The sequence below is a fragment of the Haliaeetus albicilla genome, chromosome Z (assembly GCF_947461875.1).
Source record: "Haliaeetus albicilla chromosome Z, bHalAlb1.1, whole genome shotgun sequence".
Classification (NCBI taxonomy): domain Eukaryota; kingdom Metazoa; phylum Chordata; class Aves; order Accipitriformes; family Accipitridae; genus Haliaeetus; species Haliaeetus albicilla.
The window spans coordinates 37,355,182-37,370,503 of NC_091516.1; the positions used below are offsets into that span (position 1 = coordinate 37,355,182).

Here is a 15,322-nt window from a genome sequence, read left to right on the forward strand (position 1 = left end):
AAGGTCAGGGCTCTTTTGCACCGGCAAGTCTGACTGCATAATGCACATTTGATCTCTGGCAATATGTAATTGTAGATAATTTGTAGAAATTCACAGCAGAACACATAGACTGCATAAAAATACCTTGCTAGATGGTATCTACATAGGTAATGTTTTTTATCCCTTAATAATTCATTAGGTATAGTTTAAACCAAGTTACAATGGTTTTAGGTTTCAGTGCTTCCACTGAAGCGTGTCTTTTTGGAAGCATTAATGCCAGGAGAAACAGCTCTCAAGTGGCTCAACATGAGACTGTGCTGTGCAGCCAGCAAACAGAAAGACCCCTTTGTTCATGCGGGCTCCTTCCAAGCAGTTAGGTATTTCTTTCACCTTTTTTCCCCTTTTCTCTTTTCTGGCTTACAAATCGAACTGCAGAATTTTATACAAAATATTCAGTAAAAAAATCATAACCCATTTCTGAAAGTAAAAAACAATACTGTCAAATTACGGCATTTTATTTGAAGGACTAGGCAGAAGGCATGGAGCAGAGGAACACGGGAACAATTGTAAGGCATAAGAAGATGAAAAAAAGAAAGACAGTATCAAAAGGAAGGATAGGAACTTTGGAAAGGTGGGCAAAACCTGGTTGAGAAGGAAAGAGAAAAAAACATTGAAACAGGAGCAGGCATGAAATGACGCAAAGATCTGTAATCCCTGAAAGCTCCTGGACCTCATATGATAAGTCCCACACAACTTCTCACTAGACCTTTGACCTGAGCTTGTTTTTCTCAAGTTTCAGCTTTCTCTTCAATCTAGTGGTTATTAAAAAAAAAAAAAAATCTACCAGCAGTGTACTCTTCAGATTTAACGGCAGGCCCACAACAATGATGGCACACTATTGCTTCCAGGTCCACCACTGATACTATTGGTACAAGACTGATTTAGAGGCATCATAATCCAAATGACAGGTTTTTTGTTGTTGTTCCTGTTCTTTCTTTCTTTATTTTAACTTAGAGTTCAAAACCAGCAAAAATAGAACAGTTAAGCATTCAAAACCTAGGCAAAACCAGAATGAAAGATGGCTTAATTCACTTCCACTTTTGGGGGGCATGTAATTAAGAAATATGTGTCACATAGTAATTTTTTTTCACTTTATAAATTGGAATTTTTTTAGTTATGTTGATATTTGTAAATATTAATAAGTTAATGCTCAGTATAGGAGAACAGTTTGGGAAATACTAGGGAAACCAAAAGAAATTGGATTAATTATTTGCTCAATAACAAAAAGTGAATCAATGTAAAACTTGGTTCCCAGCTTTTCACCTTGTGCTCGGGGCTTGCTGCTGTTCAGTTGCCTTTGAGAACTGTTCTTTGAACTTCAGTTCAGTGATTCACTATGCATATTTCACTTTGCTGTCTCTTGTACCAGTCTCTGCCTTCTGATCTCATACAAGATCAGACAGCTTCCTGGTATCTCACTATTTTTCTCTTTTGTAGAACTGGTGCATAACAGTTTTCTAAAGTGCTGTAAGATCTGAAGTAGGATTTCAGTGGTTACAAAAATGATTACATTTTTTCATACTCTGTCATGGACAGCTGTTTTTAATCTTCAAAAGTTAGCAATCAATTTTAAGAAAAATATGAAAACTTGTTAAATCCCTATAAAGTTGAAATCCTTTAAATACATTTATACCTTCTGTCCATATAAAATACAAGAATGTGTACCATGTGGTATTATTTTTATATATGTAAGATGACTGACTGAGGTATATGCAAGATGGATGGATTAGTGGTCAGTCTGCTGCAGTTATTTCAACTGTTTTCACTCAAGCCATTGGGAGTTCAGAGATCACAACCACTGATCAATAATGTACGTCTTAAAAGCATCCACGTATCTTTACAAATTTGCTTTTACTCTTATTTTTAATTAGTCCATCACCAAACTAATTCTACGCCATTAACATATAAAAAGGTCTCAGACTGCATTCCTCACTCCATTAATTGATCAATTGCAGAATCTATTTCAAGAAATTACACAATACGCAGTATTTAAATTAAAATACATAAAGCAATGATGATGAAACAGAACTGATCTATTTTCATCCTTATGACTGGATCAGCAAGTGAGCCCAGGCAGCTAACAAAAAAATCACCAAATCACCACCACAGTCAAAGTGACGCTAACAAACAGAGGATTTACCTAGCTACTCAAAGACAGGATTCTAGTCTTGTTTTATCTGACTTTTCAAGTTATAGTAATATAAAAACAACAGCAGCCTAAGCATTTTACCCATTCATTTTTAACCACTCTTCCAGCCCATACTTGCCCTGTAAATAACTACTGTTCAAACATCATGACTTTGTGGTATTTTGCTTGTCCAAAATATGAAATAAGCAAGCAGAAGTTGCTCAAGAAAATGCTATCAAACCAAAACCCACTGTAATACAATGCTATCCTGTCTGAAAAAGCTTCATCCATTCTGTGAGTTTTCAATCAAATTAGTTATTTTTAGCAAGCACACTGTGGTTGCAGGCAACGTTTACTGATTTTATGAACTAAATTCTTAGAGAATAAAATTGGTCAGAGTACATTAAGTAATTTTCCAAAAAGTACTTACTGAAGATTGTGATTTGGACTGTTTGTTGGACCTGCAAGCATAAAACAAACAAACATTGCTGGCAAGTTTGGCTCAAGGACAACAGCATAAAAAAAGTCAATAGCAATCTAAAAGAAACTGTGTCTTTAAGGGAGGTTTGTCTCAAGATTCAAACAAAACCTTCTGCGTTCCTGCATGTAATTATATATTGCTATTTTCAAAGCCACTAATAAAAATCACATGAATCTTCTGTCTGCTCAGGCAGCAATTTGAGTGGACTTAATTTTTGTTAGAAAATATCTCCCACCATAAAAACACAGGCTGTTAAAAAGATAATGTGTTATCTTGACACATCACTTACCTCTTAATAAGCCCCACCTGAGTCTTACTATCAGAGTTTATGGTATGACAAGGGCATGGTCTTAACCTTTGTCACAGCAGGAACAAGGTCCAATACCCAGCACTTAATGAATCACTACAAACTAAACTGTGGAGTTAAGCTATTTTCATTACAAAATTAGAAGAAATTTTAGGAAAATGTCTCTAGAATTTTTTTCCCCGTTGCTTTAGAAGCTAACTAAATAAAAGCTTGCCTTCTAGGCTGGATGATTAAGTCTCCAAAATGCAATATAAGTACTTCTTGAAAGGTATGGTGTACTTTCAGCTGTCAAAGGGCAGAATTTGAGGCCAGGATTCACATAGTAGTACAGATGTGGTATTTTACAAGGATGGGCCCAGCACTATGAACATCACATAGAAAACTGCTTCTTGTTCTTCTCTTCAGTTTTTTTACTGACAGAGTTCAGCAGTAGAGTGAAAGCTCCAGGCAATGAAATGTTACCTTTTTGTACTTTACACTGGCACTTCTTTAAAATCTTTTCTTCACTACATATTTACAGACCTTTCCATCCGTATTTACTTTCTTTTATTACCAGTAAATGGGTATCGAGTTCAACCAAAAAGTTTTGTGCTGGGGGAGAGGCCCCAGGCAAGGGCTTTATTTATTTCCTTTCATGTTGAGAATTCTTCTCAAAACATCAAATTCATTTCTAATTAGGCTATTGTGGAAACTAATACCTAGTCTATAAAGCAGTCTGAGTAATTTATAAAAGCCAGAAACTCACCAAGCCTTACAAACAACACTCCTGTTGCAGTTATTGTCTTCATCCCATTTGAAGCCACGCACTGGTAGTATCCCGTGTCTGTGGTATCCAGATCCTGGATTCTCAGACGTGAACCATAATCTGTTTTTCTGATGATGATCCGTCTTGGCTCCTGAACCACTGGAGCATCGTTTTTTAGCCATCTGACATTCGGAGGTGGATTTCCTGCTACCTTGCAGTGGAGGATTGCTGTTTGCCCCTGGACTACAGTGATATTGTTTACTGGTTCCAAGAAGGTCAGGAAGTAACCTAAGAGGGTAAAAGGTCAGAAAAGATCAAATTTCACTTGGGTTGTGATAAAAGACTGCCCAAAGGCACATTTTTAAGAGAGGATCTTGGAAATGGTTTCAGTTTTCTTTCAAGCATACACTTCAAAAAAATGCAATTCACTGTCCTAAGGACACTAGAGCATCATGCTCTCATTTGTCTTTCGTGATTGACTTCAGGTTTGTCTGCAAGTAGGTGTGCAGATTAGAAAGCCAAGTGTGAATTAATACCATTACATCCTAACTCCCTTTGAGGACACCTATTCTGAAGCAATAATGACTTTTTCTGCATCTTTTGGGAAATGGTTAGTACTATAATGGAGAAATACACCCTTATTCCACAAAAGAATAATCCCAGTTGCAACCGTACTAGAATATCATTCTAATTTTACCACTTAATCTTCTTACATGGTCATATATTTGTCTTAAAAATAACTAAAACTGGAAAGGTTACTTTTAAATATTAATTTGACTTGCCAGATACTCACCTGACAAGAAAATCTTAAGATGAGTCTGATTTGGATATATTTATCTTACAATTGAATTTTAAAGATGGTAAGTCTCACAATCAATTTAAAGAAAGGATATCTCAATTGCAGAAGTAACCTGGGATACAGAGGGCACTCCTAAATTGTTTATAGGCTGCCATTTTTTACATCAAGTCCTAAAATAGTGCTAAATTGGACAAAGAAAGGTCTGTATGGATATTGAATAATCAGGTTTCATGGGTTTAACTTTATAAATGGAAACTAAAAGCACTATTTTGTGGTTTGTTGAAAGCAAAGGGCTTGTCAAGAAGAACATATGCTGTCTTGGTGATATCAAGCGATAAAAAAAAGAATTGATGGAAGAACACTGCAAAAACTTGGCAATCAAACCTTCTGTAGGTTATTATTTTTAAATTTAATTTGGTGTTAGGAGTCCTGCAACTGACACACATTGCACTTTGAAAGCTTGAAAGCACGTAATTCCACTGAAATAATAATGTGATTGTCAAAACAAGTAAGAAAAGTATGTAGCTGTCATACTCATGTTTGTTTTGATGAATTTATACTATCTAGACATAAAGCATCAGGAATACTTCATATTACATTACATTTTTCTGTCAGCAGGATCCAAATATCAAATAACTCTGATGGATGTCCACATGTGCCATTTCTTATCAGTTAGATTATTTTACAGTTGTTTAATTAGGAAATAGTGTGTTACTGTGCAGGAATCTAACACCAGTAATGCAATGGTCAACATTTGCAGTCTAATTGCTGAAATACCTTAAGAAAATTGACGGTCTGCTTTGATTTATGTTTGACATGACCATGAAAATCAGTTCCTCTGTAATGGCTAGATATGGCACTGGAGAGGGAGGCAGTAGAAACATCAGAATATAATGAATTTGCAAAGCCAGATTTTGCTGGAAAACTGGGTTTTCCAGAGTATTACATTGTTCTTTACCACTGGCCTTTCAAAAGAAATCCTGCTTTAACGAATAATATGAAAATACAATATAGGCAAGTGTGAATTTAGTATATCACTAAATAGAAAATGGGGTAAAGCCAAACATATATAATCTCCACATGACATTGCAAACCTACAGGAAAATTATTTTGTCATCCTTTTTCTGTATGTAATTTTACATTAGTTTGCTCTATTGTTGACCTACAGATCTTTAGTAGACTTTGAAACATTCTGACAGAACACAAAAAATATTTCCTTTCAAATGCCTGATTAAAAAACAGGAGAAAAACTACATGAATGCCTTCTGCAATGTCATGCCACAACAATATCATTTGTTGTGGTTTCCAGCTACATTTCACGGCTGCAGAATGAGAATTGCTACGATGACATTCTGGCAGGGAACAGAAAAACAGCAAATTACCTTGTTGATATAGGGAATAGAAGCAATTGATTAAAACTAATACTTAAGCCAACATCTTACATATGTAAACATTTCCAGCAGCAAGAAAAAAAGCATGATCAATCCTCCCAGAAGTTATAAAAGGAATATCCATGGCTATTTCACTTTTAGCTCATTATTTAGGGAGTACCACAACTTATTTTGCCACTTATTCATAATCTGTATGTAGTTTATTCTCATTAACACCCTCAAGGTAGAGTATACATTCAGGAAGAGAAGAAGGAAGTTTGCATTTATTTTCAGTATGTTCAAAAAAGAGTTGTCATACTCAGTCATACCACTCGAGTCAGAAGAATCAGTTTATGAAAAGAGGTGGAAAAGTGGAAAAGCTGAAAAATTCTTCTAATTCTAGCAAAACAGCTGGGGTATTGAGGAAGTGCAAGGACATCTGGTCATGGTAACAGTGTTGAGTTGTTGGGTGGAAGCAGAGTGGAACCACAATGTAGGGCCATGAAAGCACCAACTCAAGGAACAGTTCTGGCAAGACACAGATTGGATGTGTGGTCTGCAAGATGGGTAGGAAATTGGCTCACAGGCCACACTCAGAGGGTGGTGATCAATGGCTTTAATTCACGCCGGCAGCCTGCCACAAGTGGGGTCCTCCAGGGATCGATAGCGGGCCCCACACTGTTCCAACATCTTCACAAATGTCTTGGAAGATGAGATTGAAACCACTGTCACCAAGTTTGCTAATGAGACTAAACTGGGTGGTGATGTGGGCAGAACGGAGAGTCATCTTAAAGAGAGACGTGGACAGGCTGAAAGAGGGGGCAAGCAAGAACTCCACAAAGTTTAACATGGACACATACAAAGGCCTGCACTCTGTGTCAGAATAACCAAAGAGCCCAGTACAGGCTAGGATCTGTGTGGCTGAGGGGCAGCCTTGCTGAAAGGGAGCTAGGGGTCCTGGTGGACAACAAGCTCAACATGAGTCAGCAGAGCGCTGCTGCAGCAAGGAAGGCGAATCAGATCCTGGGCTGCATCCACAGGGGCATTACTAGCAGAGATAGAGACGTGATCATCCCGATCTACTCAGTGCTTGTAAGGCCACTTCTGGAGTATTGTGTCCAGTTCTGGTCCCAAAAATTCAAAAATAACCCAGAAAGACGAAAGTGTCCAAAGGAGGGGCCACAAAGATGACCAAAAGGCTGGAGAAACTTGCTGTATGAGGAAAGACTTGAAGGAGTTAGGTCTCTTCTCCCTGGAGAAGAGAAGGCTCAGGGGGGACCTCATCACAGTTTTCCAGTACTTAAAAGGCATCTAAAAAGAGGATGGAGACTCTCTTCACAAGGAGCCACATGGAGTAGACAAGGGATAACAGGCACAACTTGCATCAGGAGGGGTTTCATCTCAATAAAAGAGAGAAATTTTTTGCAGTAAGAACAGTCTTCACTGGAAAACAACTTCCCCAGAGATGTGGTAGAGTCCTCATCGCTGGAGGCTTTCAAGGTGTGATTGGACGGGGTGCTAGATGATCTTGTCTACGCTCCCTTTACCAAAAAAGGTTGGACCAGATGATCTTTTGAGGTCCCTCCCAACCTGGGCTGTTCTATGGGCCTATGATTCAGCAGTCATGGCGGCAGCCTGAATGTGCTCACACAAAGTAAGCAAAATAGATGGTTTAAGGTCTTTTTTGAGAAGAAGCTGGGCCACTTGAAGCATGGAGCCAGCACAGAGGTACAATCATCTGGCTCAGAGATGCTCCTGATTCCTAAGAAGTGAAAGAGGCAGAAAAGATGCTTTCTGTAAAGGTGGGGCCAATTCAAGTGCTTTAAGTTGACAGCCAGAGAGTATGGTTCTTCTATCTCTTCAACATACTTTTTGTCCTTAACACAGAAGTATATGAAAGGTCTACATTGTCCTTGTGCCATTGGTCAGCTTTTGTGCCTTTGGTCAGCTTATAGCTTGCTCAAACTCTTACCACTATTTCACTTTTCTGGAGCTGGGTTGAGTCTTCACTTGGGGTTGGATATTCACTTCACATGGATATTACATTCAAACAAATTTGGGTGAAAGCAGATACTAAATTCACTTATTAGGACCAACAAATGTAATGAACTCAAAATTAAATCCACATTAGACCTTTCTCTTTTACCAATTAAACCAGAGTTACTGTAGGAAGTAATCTGGTCCATAGCTTTTAAGCAATCCAAAATATTTCATATGAATTTATGAATCAGATCCTATTAATAACTAGAAAAAAAACTATTACCACCAAAAGCAATGCCAAAGATTTGGATGAATTCAGACCCAGCGTGATTAGATACACTTCCCCTGAAGTCAGTGTAACTGAATCCATTTCCTGCAGGTCAGAATTTGGCTTTAGTTCATTATTTCTCCTGCTAATTTTACAGGCATTTTCTGCAGTGTTTTATATTACCCTCTTATTAAAAATCAAGTAATAAATCCTTTAGCTTACTGAACTTTGAAGCACTTGCATTTTCTTCAAAGTTCTGCAGAGCAGTTTAGGAGCAGTAGGGCAACTCACTGCCTATCCACTGCCTCTGTCCGTATCCTGAAGTGCGCACCCTCTATTTGTTAGTTTCATTTCCTCTTTGAGAAATGATGCTGAAGGCTGGTGTTTATACACTTAACTGAATCTGAAGTAATTGTATGACAGAGCAGGCAGTCATTTGTTGTACTGCTCTGTTATTTGGTGTCCACTTTAGATAACCCATAATTGCAAATCTTTCAAACAAAGTGGAAAATTTAACCAACCATGTTCTTAAGAATGTTTTCCTTATTTGATTTTTGTGGTGATCATCAGCAGTTACTTTTTGTGATGCATGTCACACCACAAACACTGTGTAGATGCCAGTTTGATGCAGTGGTTTGGGGAAAAACCAAAACTGTTTCCCAGGATAAACTGGGACCTCAACAATGTGCAAAGCAATTTTTTTTTCCAATATAGTTCTCTTTCTCTCTTAATAAATATTCATTTGGACAGGTATGGAGGAAAATGAAATGTGAAGGCACTAGAACTTGTATTTAACTTGTGTCTTATATTTTGTGTTATGCATCAGTCATCTAGAGTATTTTAAAACTTGAACAGATTTATTAATCTGTTTTAATACCGACATAACTTTGAAACAAAGAACAAAAAGTCTCTGTAAAATATTTTGGGCTTGCTATGTATAAACAGCATTACTAAATTTGTAAATGTCATATTATAAACAATTATATTTCATTTGAGATACGGATATCAAATAGGATTTTTTAAAAATCTGAGTATAATGGCCAGCAATTTTCTGTGCTACACAGATACTATTGTTATATACTATTTTCTATACTCTGGCTTTGTTCCAAGGGTCACTGAAATGAAGGGAAATGCTTCTTTTGCTTTCAGTGGTCTTTGGCTTGGCTTGAAGTGCTCCAAAAGGAAAAGCTATCTGATGGCTATTTCTGCATTTGCTGTAGGCAAAGATGCTCTAAATTAAATTTCTTTTTTATTATGGTTTCTAACATAGTATACAACCAATATTGATATTTATTTTGCTTGAACAGAGTAAAAACTGTTCTGTCAAGAAGCTATGAGAGGATAATTCAAGTTAATCTATATATTGTGTTATACTGTCATACTCTATGTACCCTATGAATAAAGTAGCTTAGGGAAATGACTGACCTGAATTCTGGCAAAAGTCTTCCATATTTTGAAATGCCTTTGTTATGTTGCCAGTACTTCATATTTTTAAATGGAGTAAATTTGATATAAATATATCAAACAGAATCCCACAGCAAATCAAAATTAAGATGACAGGTCTATTTTGCAAGTTTTGGCAAGAATATAAAAATAAACTTTTCCTGCATGTGTCAAATCATTGTCAAGATAGGCACAAGAATAGATACTAAGCTAAAAACATAAAGGGTGCAACTATCACTGAGACCTCACATGCATATTATTTTTCTTAGTTTTATTTATATTATTCTGGCACTCAGACGTCCAAGTTATTGGCTCAAACTGTATGTGCTATTCTTGGCATAAACACAATAGAAAATGATTGCTCTGCTTCTGTTATTTTAAGATCTTAGCTGTGATTTTGAAGTTCATTCTAAAAAAAAAAAAAATTAAACCTCTTTAGTTACTTTAGATCAAGTTAATTCTGGCTCACCTGTTTTCAATTCAAGTTTTGGTTTCTATTCATTTTTTATTGTTGTTGCTCCTTTTTCCCTATACGATTTTAAAAATATTTATGCATTCATAATTTTCAGACCAGCTTTGTGATGGCCTCCATGAATAGCAATTATTACAAATTTGCAACTCTTTTAATCTCAGAACTTCTAAATAATTTATGAATACTGAAGTCTCGTGAGATGGGAAGATAACATCAACCTTATTTCCCAAATACAGAAACTAAGGCAAGGAGGTTTAAGTGGCTTCCCAAATTCACACATGAATTAAGTGGTAATATGTATGATACTATACTGAGTTTCACATCCTTCTGTGTTCCTGAGATAATGAGGATATGAGATAAGGAGACAAACATCCATTTTTGTGGAACAGTTGGTTCCCTTTTCTTTCTGCATTGCATAATGGAAACAAACACTGAATGTCCAATTTCTGAGAAAAGAAAGGAAAATTTGGGTCATAAATTGCTAGATACCCAAGACAAAACAATCTCTTCAGAACAAGTAGTAATAATTGCATATATATTTTATCACTTTTTAGAGTACATATTTCTTGGTAAGACATACATAAGTATTTAAATAACTTCAGATTCAGCAGTGAAAAAAGCCCATAAACCCATCTATTTAGTATTACAGAACAGATCACAACTCATAGCAATTTGTCTTTAGGCACTCAAAATTTAAAATCAGCTGTTTAAAAAAAAAAGCAAATACTTTTTGTCTGCATAACTGCATACAATTTAGAACATTTTCAGATTCATGGCATAAAACTTTCCGATGTTCAAAACCACTAGAAATGTGTATGTTATGATTTGTTTAAAAAGCAACGTGGGATTTTTTTTCCCTCAGCCCCTTGCTTTTCCTTTTTTTCTCCCTCCCCACTCTTTTTCATTTTTGTCTTCAAATAACTCTTTGTTCATTTTGTTAGATATAAATACAAGAACATAGTCTTTCTCACCACAACTCTTTCAAATGACAAGCTTCTGCAATGGCATTTTAAGACTATATCTTAATCTTATATCCAATCAAAAAATTTTTTGGGGAAAACACTTTGAGTAATTAATCTAATGATACTTCCATTAGAAGCAAATTCATAATTTTCTATAATAAGACATAATTTTTCACCTAGGAAGCATACTTCAGCTGATGGAATGGCTGATTATTAACAAAGAATGGCTTGAGGAAGACAACAGTGTTCCCAAATTTACTGTGTTATGAATATAGTAACAAGTATAAAGTGTTGACAGAATTGACAGGTAATCTATAAAGAATATGAAAGAGCTGCAGAGTGTTCTGGGCTTATAAAAGAACTGAACACTATCGTAAGAGAAAACAAACATGAAAGTTGCTGAAATTACAAAGCCTTTCTTTCTAGAGGTGTGTATAGCAACACTGCTGTAAATACAAGAATTTAGGTGATGTGGATCACACAATCACACCTTAGTGAGTGGTGGGAGTCCAATAAAGTGACTCTTTCCACAAGTAAATTAGGACTGGAAATATACCGAGAAACACCATCCTAATAAGGAGGGGAGATAGAACTCATGATTTCTTGCACATATCATTTTCCTAAATACAAAGCAGACTTCCCAATTCTTCACCCTTCTGCTTTATTTAACTGCAGTATGAAGATGAGCAACCCTCAACATATTAGACACAGGTTAGGAAATGGAAGGGGTGTTGGCAGCTCTCCCAAAATACGCATGAGCAGTTAAGGAAACTACCCTGTTATATACTGCCACATAGTATTTCCAGATGAACTGATACCTTTACAGCCTAATTTAATCCCATTATTTGCACCCCATCTTCCATACTATTTGTGATCTCAATGCAAAAAATGCAGCCAGAAGCATGTAAAATAAAGCTATTTGGATCACATGCACTTGAAATGGACTTCAGAACAGATTATAGCCAATTCAGGAATAATGGTGAATTAGCACTGAAATACTGCCACAATGTGCACATTGTCCCCAACACCGAAATCAGTGGGCTTAAGCTCTCTTATTAACAGAAGGAAACCTATTTTTGAGCAGTGTTTTCTCATACTTGAAGGACTGAAGATCTTACCTAGCCCAGGAAACCAATTCTATGGGGTGGAATGGTTTTCTTTTCCTGTTTTCTGAACTCCCAGATGAGACTGTGAAGAGGCAGGTACCACCTGTCCTACGCTACTGCCCATTTAGAAGCAGATCTTTGGGGGGCATAACAGTGCAGTTAGGATGTGGACTGTTCTTTGGGTCACCAGTCATACAGATAAAAAGCTACTGCTTTTAGAATACATACAAATGATTCCTGACAGGTTACCTTATGTCAAGTCAAAGCAACCAGGACAGTCCAGTCATAACTTGGATTTATCATATAGTTACCTCTTGAACCAGAATAAGTTCCCAACTCACTCAGTGTTTCAGCTATTGCAGGTTGCCCTCACTCATGCATTTTTTTAACTATTAAAGTGTATTGCTCTAATATTCCCACCACAAGACATTATTTATCATGTAAGATTTTACTGGCAGCTCACTTAGGCATGAAGAGTTTGTATTTTACCCTTTAATACCTTCCCCAGGCTTAAAAGCACAAAATTACGAGCAGGGAGGCCCTCTGTGATGATGCACCAGCAGTGATCATCTCCACAGAAAAACTTGGTTTTGGCTTGTGCCACAACTGCATTTATTTGTGATTAACAGATATGTTCTTTTTCTACTCTGGGCTTCAGAAAGAAAAGCTCCTTGTTGGCCTTGTCTTGGCTGACCCTCTGCTGCAGGGAGAAAGAGAGAGAGGGAACTTTGCTCCTTCCCCACCATGACCTCCTTCCCCAGCATCACTGGCAGGAAAAGCTGGCCAAGTGCAGGAAGGTGGGCAGAGAGCAGCACAAGACTCAGCAGGCAGCGAGCCTGGGTGTTTCCAGAGAGGAGCATGGAGCTGACATTGTTCTGCCTATTGGGCAGGGGAAAGAGACTTTTTAGGAAGTGTTTGTTGCAAAACAGAAAGACACCGAGAAGCGCTCACCTGAAATTGAGATGGGGGAAAGGATCACCTTTGCAAAGACCCCCTGGACTGGGAGGAGATTTGTGTTCAAAACTTTTTTTTTTTTAATTCCAAAGCAGACCTAAGTTCTTCTACAGCAAATGCTCACTGCTCAGCTCTGGTTTTCAGTGAAACATTGCTCAGAGGCAGTGCTCTTTTGGTGGTTCAGGTGCTGCTCACTTAAAGGAAACAGGGGAAGATAAATTCTCCGCAAAGCCCTGGCAGAGTCATGGTCCTATCCCATCAACTATCAGAAGGCTAGCTTCACTTGTAGGAAGAGACTTGCAACTTTTCTACAGTGCACGTTCTTAATAATACCTTGCTTAATTTGGTTACATCTTTGGAGACAGAACCATTTTTCAGGACTTCTGGAAGATTTAGAGGAGATGGTGACCACTACACTTAGTTCTTCTAAAGTGGCTTTAACTTTGGGCATTATTAAAGCCTATTTACTATTATCTTCTGGCCTGCTTTGCATCTATTCTACAGTCTGAAAAAATAGAGGCCATAAACAAATCAGAATAACTAAACATTTTTCAAGGAAGGAAAGGAGGTCAATGTGATGGAAGAAGCTGAAGGACTCTTTCTAATGGCCTCAGTAGTATGCACAAACTGTGAAGTAGACTGTCCAATGATTTTTTGAAACAAAAACTGATACCTTACTATGACACAGAAACACATGGGTTAACATTCCAACCAAAGAAACAAAAAATTTCCACCAAGGGATTTTTGCTTATTTGGAGAATTTTGTAGCCACAAAAATAAAAGGGGAGCAAAATGAGGCCATTTCCAGACCAGGCATGCTGGAAACTAACAACTGATTCTATACCAATGAGTCATACAAGAACAAGAGACTCTTTTTTTTCTGAAGGAAATACAAAATTCTTATGATGTAGAAATGTTTGAGATGTGATTAATTACTTCCTTAGACAGGTATTGCCTGTGGCCCTGCAAAAAAAGGAAATAACTGTAACTCCTTTCTCAGCAAGAATTTAACCAAGTAATGTCACATGAAAAAACATTTTCTTTTATGTCTGCACCCTTAAAAGCTCACACATAACAAAAGAGTACAAAGGGACCAACTTGCCAAGCAAACAAGCCCATCAGATGCAAAGATTAAACATGGACCTTTTCCCATCAAAAGTAGTGTGTTTGTGAGTGTGGAGTGAATAAAACAATGGTAGTATTCAGTGCTGCTGACAGGAATGACTGTTACTGAAATTTATTCCCATAATGGAGGACAAAGTTTAAACCTCTAAAATAATTTGGGAGCTTCAAAAAGTGGAAAAGGGTTGACAAGAGGAGTACATCAAGTCTTCCTCCCGAATGGGAGGGGGACAGTCCCACACTGATGATCAGTAGGAACGTGGTTAGAGATATGCAAACATAAACATGTCTTTTTTTATCCACTAAAGCATAGAAATTAATGGGTCATTATGAAAAAAAGCTTCTAGTAAACATAGTCAACATAGGAAATGTAACTAACATCCAGGTGAAGCACAATAAAGTTTATATAACATTGGATATCTATGAGAACAGAGACTTTATGCCAAGGTACCCTCAAAATGTATGTTCCTCTGAAAGAGAAGCTCCAAGAAGAACATCTGACCAGCACCTCAGAGCCTCGTAGGCTTCAACATGAGCTCATCTTGCTGAGAATGCTAAGGCAGAAATCAGGCTTAGCTCTTCATGCTAACAAGATTATCTGACATTTTTTCTAAGCATAAGGGTTGACTTTACTACAGCAGTGCATTCATACAAAGAAAAAAATCAGTGCTACAAGTAAGAAAACACGTTTCTTCAGATAGAACATTGAAAATGTCCTGCTTTAGGAAGTTGCACCAAATTGTAATTGAATCACAATTTTCAGTAAATATGTGCATTTTCAGATGCAAGAACAGTATTTGGATCTATAGTTTAAGTGATAAAGTATCATAAAAATTTATGCTAACTAACAAGTTACTACAAATTCTGCCATTACAGTCTATTGGAAAAAAAAAATCACTAATGCCCAGAGCTATTTAAAAAGTAAGTATTCTTGTGTTGCCATGGGCTAGATTTAATTATCGCAAACCAAAGATATTTAGAGATACCAATACTTAAGATTTACCTATAGATGCCAAGTGTGGCACTGTGCAAAATTAAATCATTTTCATGGCACCAACGTGACAGAAAATATGCTAGGAAGGTAATAATAGCCCTCTGTGTGTGGGTCAAACATCTAATCCCTCAGTGTGGGTGGACTGAACATGC

The 15,322-nt window shown here is 37.1% G+C and overlaps 1 protein-coding gene across 2 annotated transcripts in view; it reads right to left on the reverse strand.

The window, feature by feature from the left end:
• The window catches only part of ROR2 (receptor tyrosine kinase like orphan receptor 2), a 162,399-nt gene that overhangs the window by 37,070 nt on the left and 110,007 nt on the right, over positions 1–15,322 (reverse strand). For both annotated transcript variants that reach the window (XM_069776897.1, XM_069776896.1), the window contains 2 exons: positions 3,701–3,988; positions 2,598–2,628 (listed from right to left, as the gene is read on the reverse strand). In XM_069776897.1, the coding sequence (XP_069632998.1) occupies positions 2,598–2,628; positions 3,701–3,988 (319 nt within the window). The remainder of the gene's footprint in view (positions 1–2,597; positions 2,629–3,700; positions 3,989–15,322) is intronic.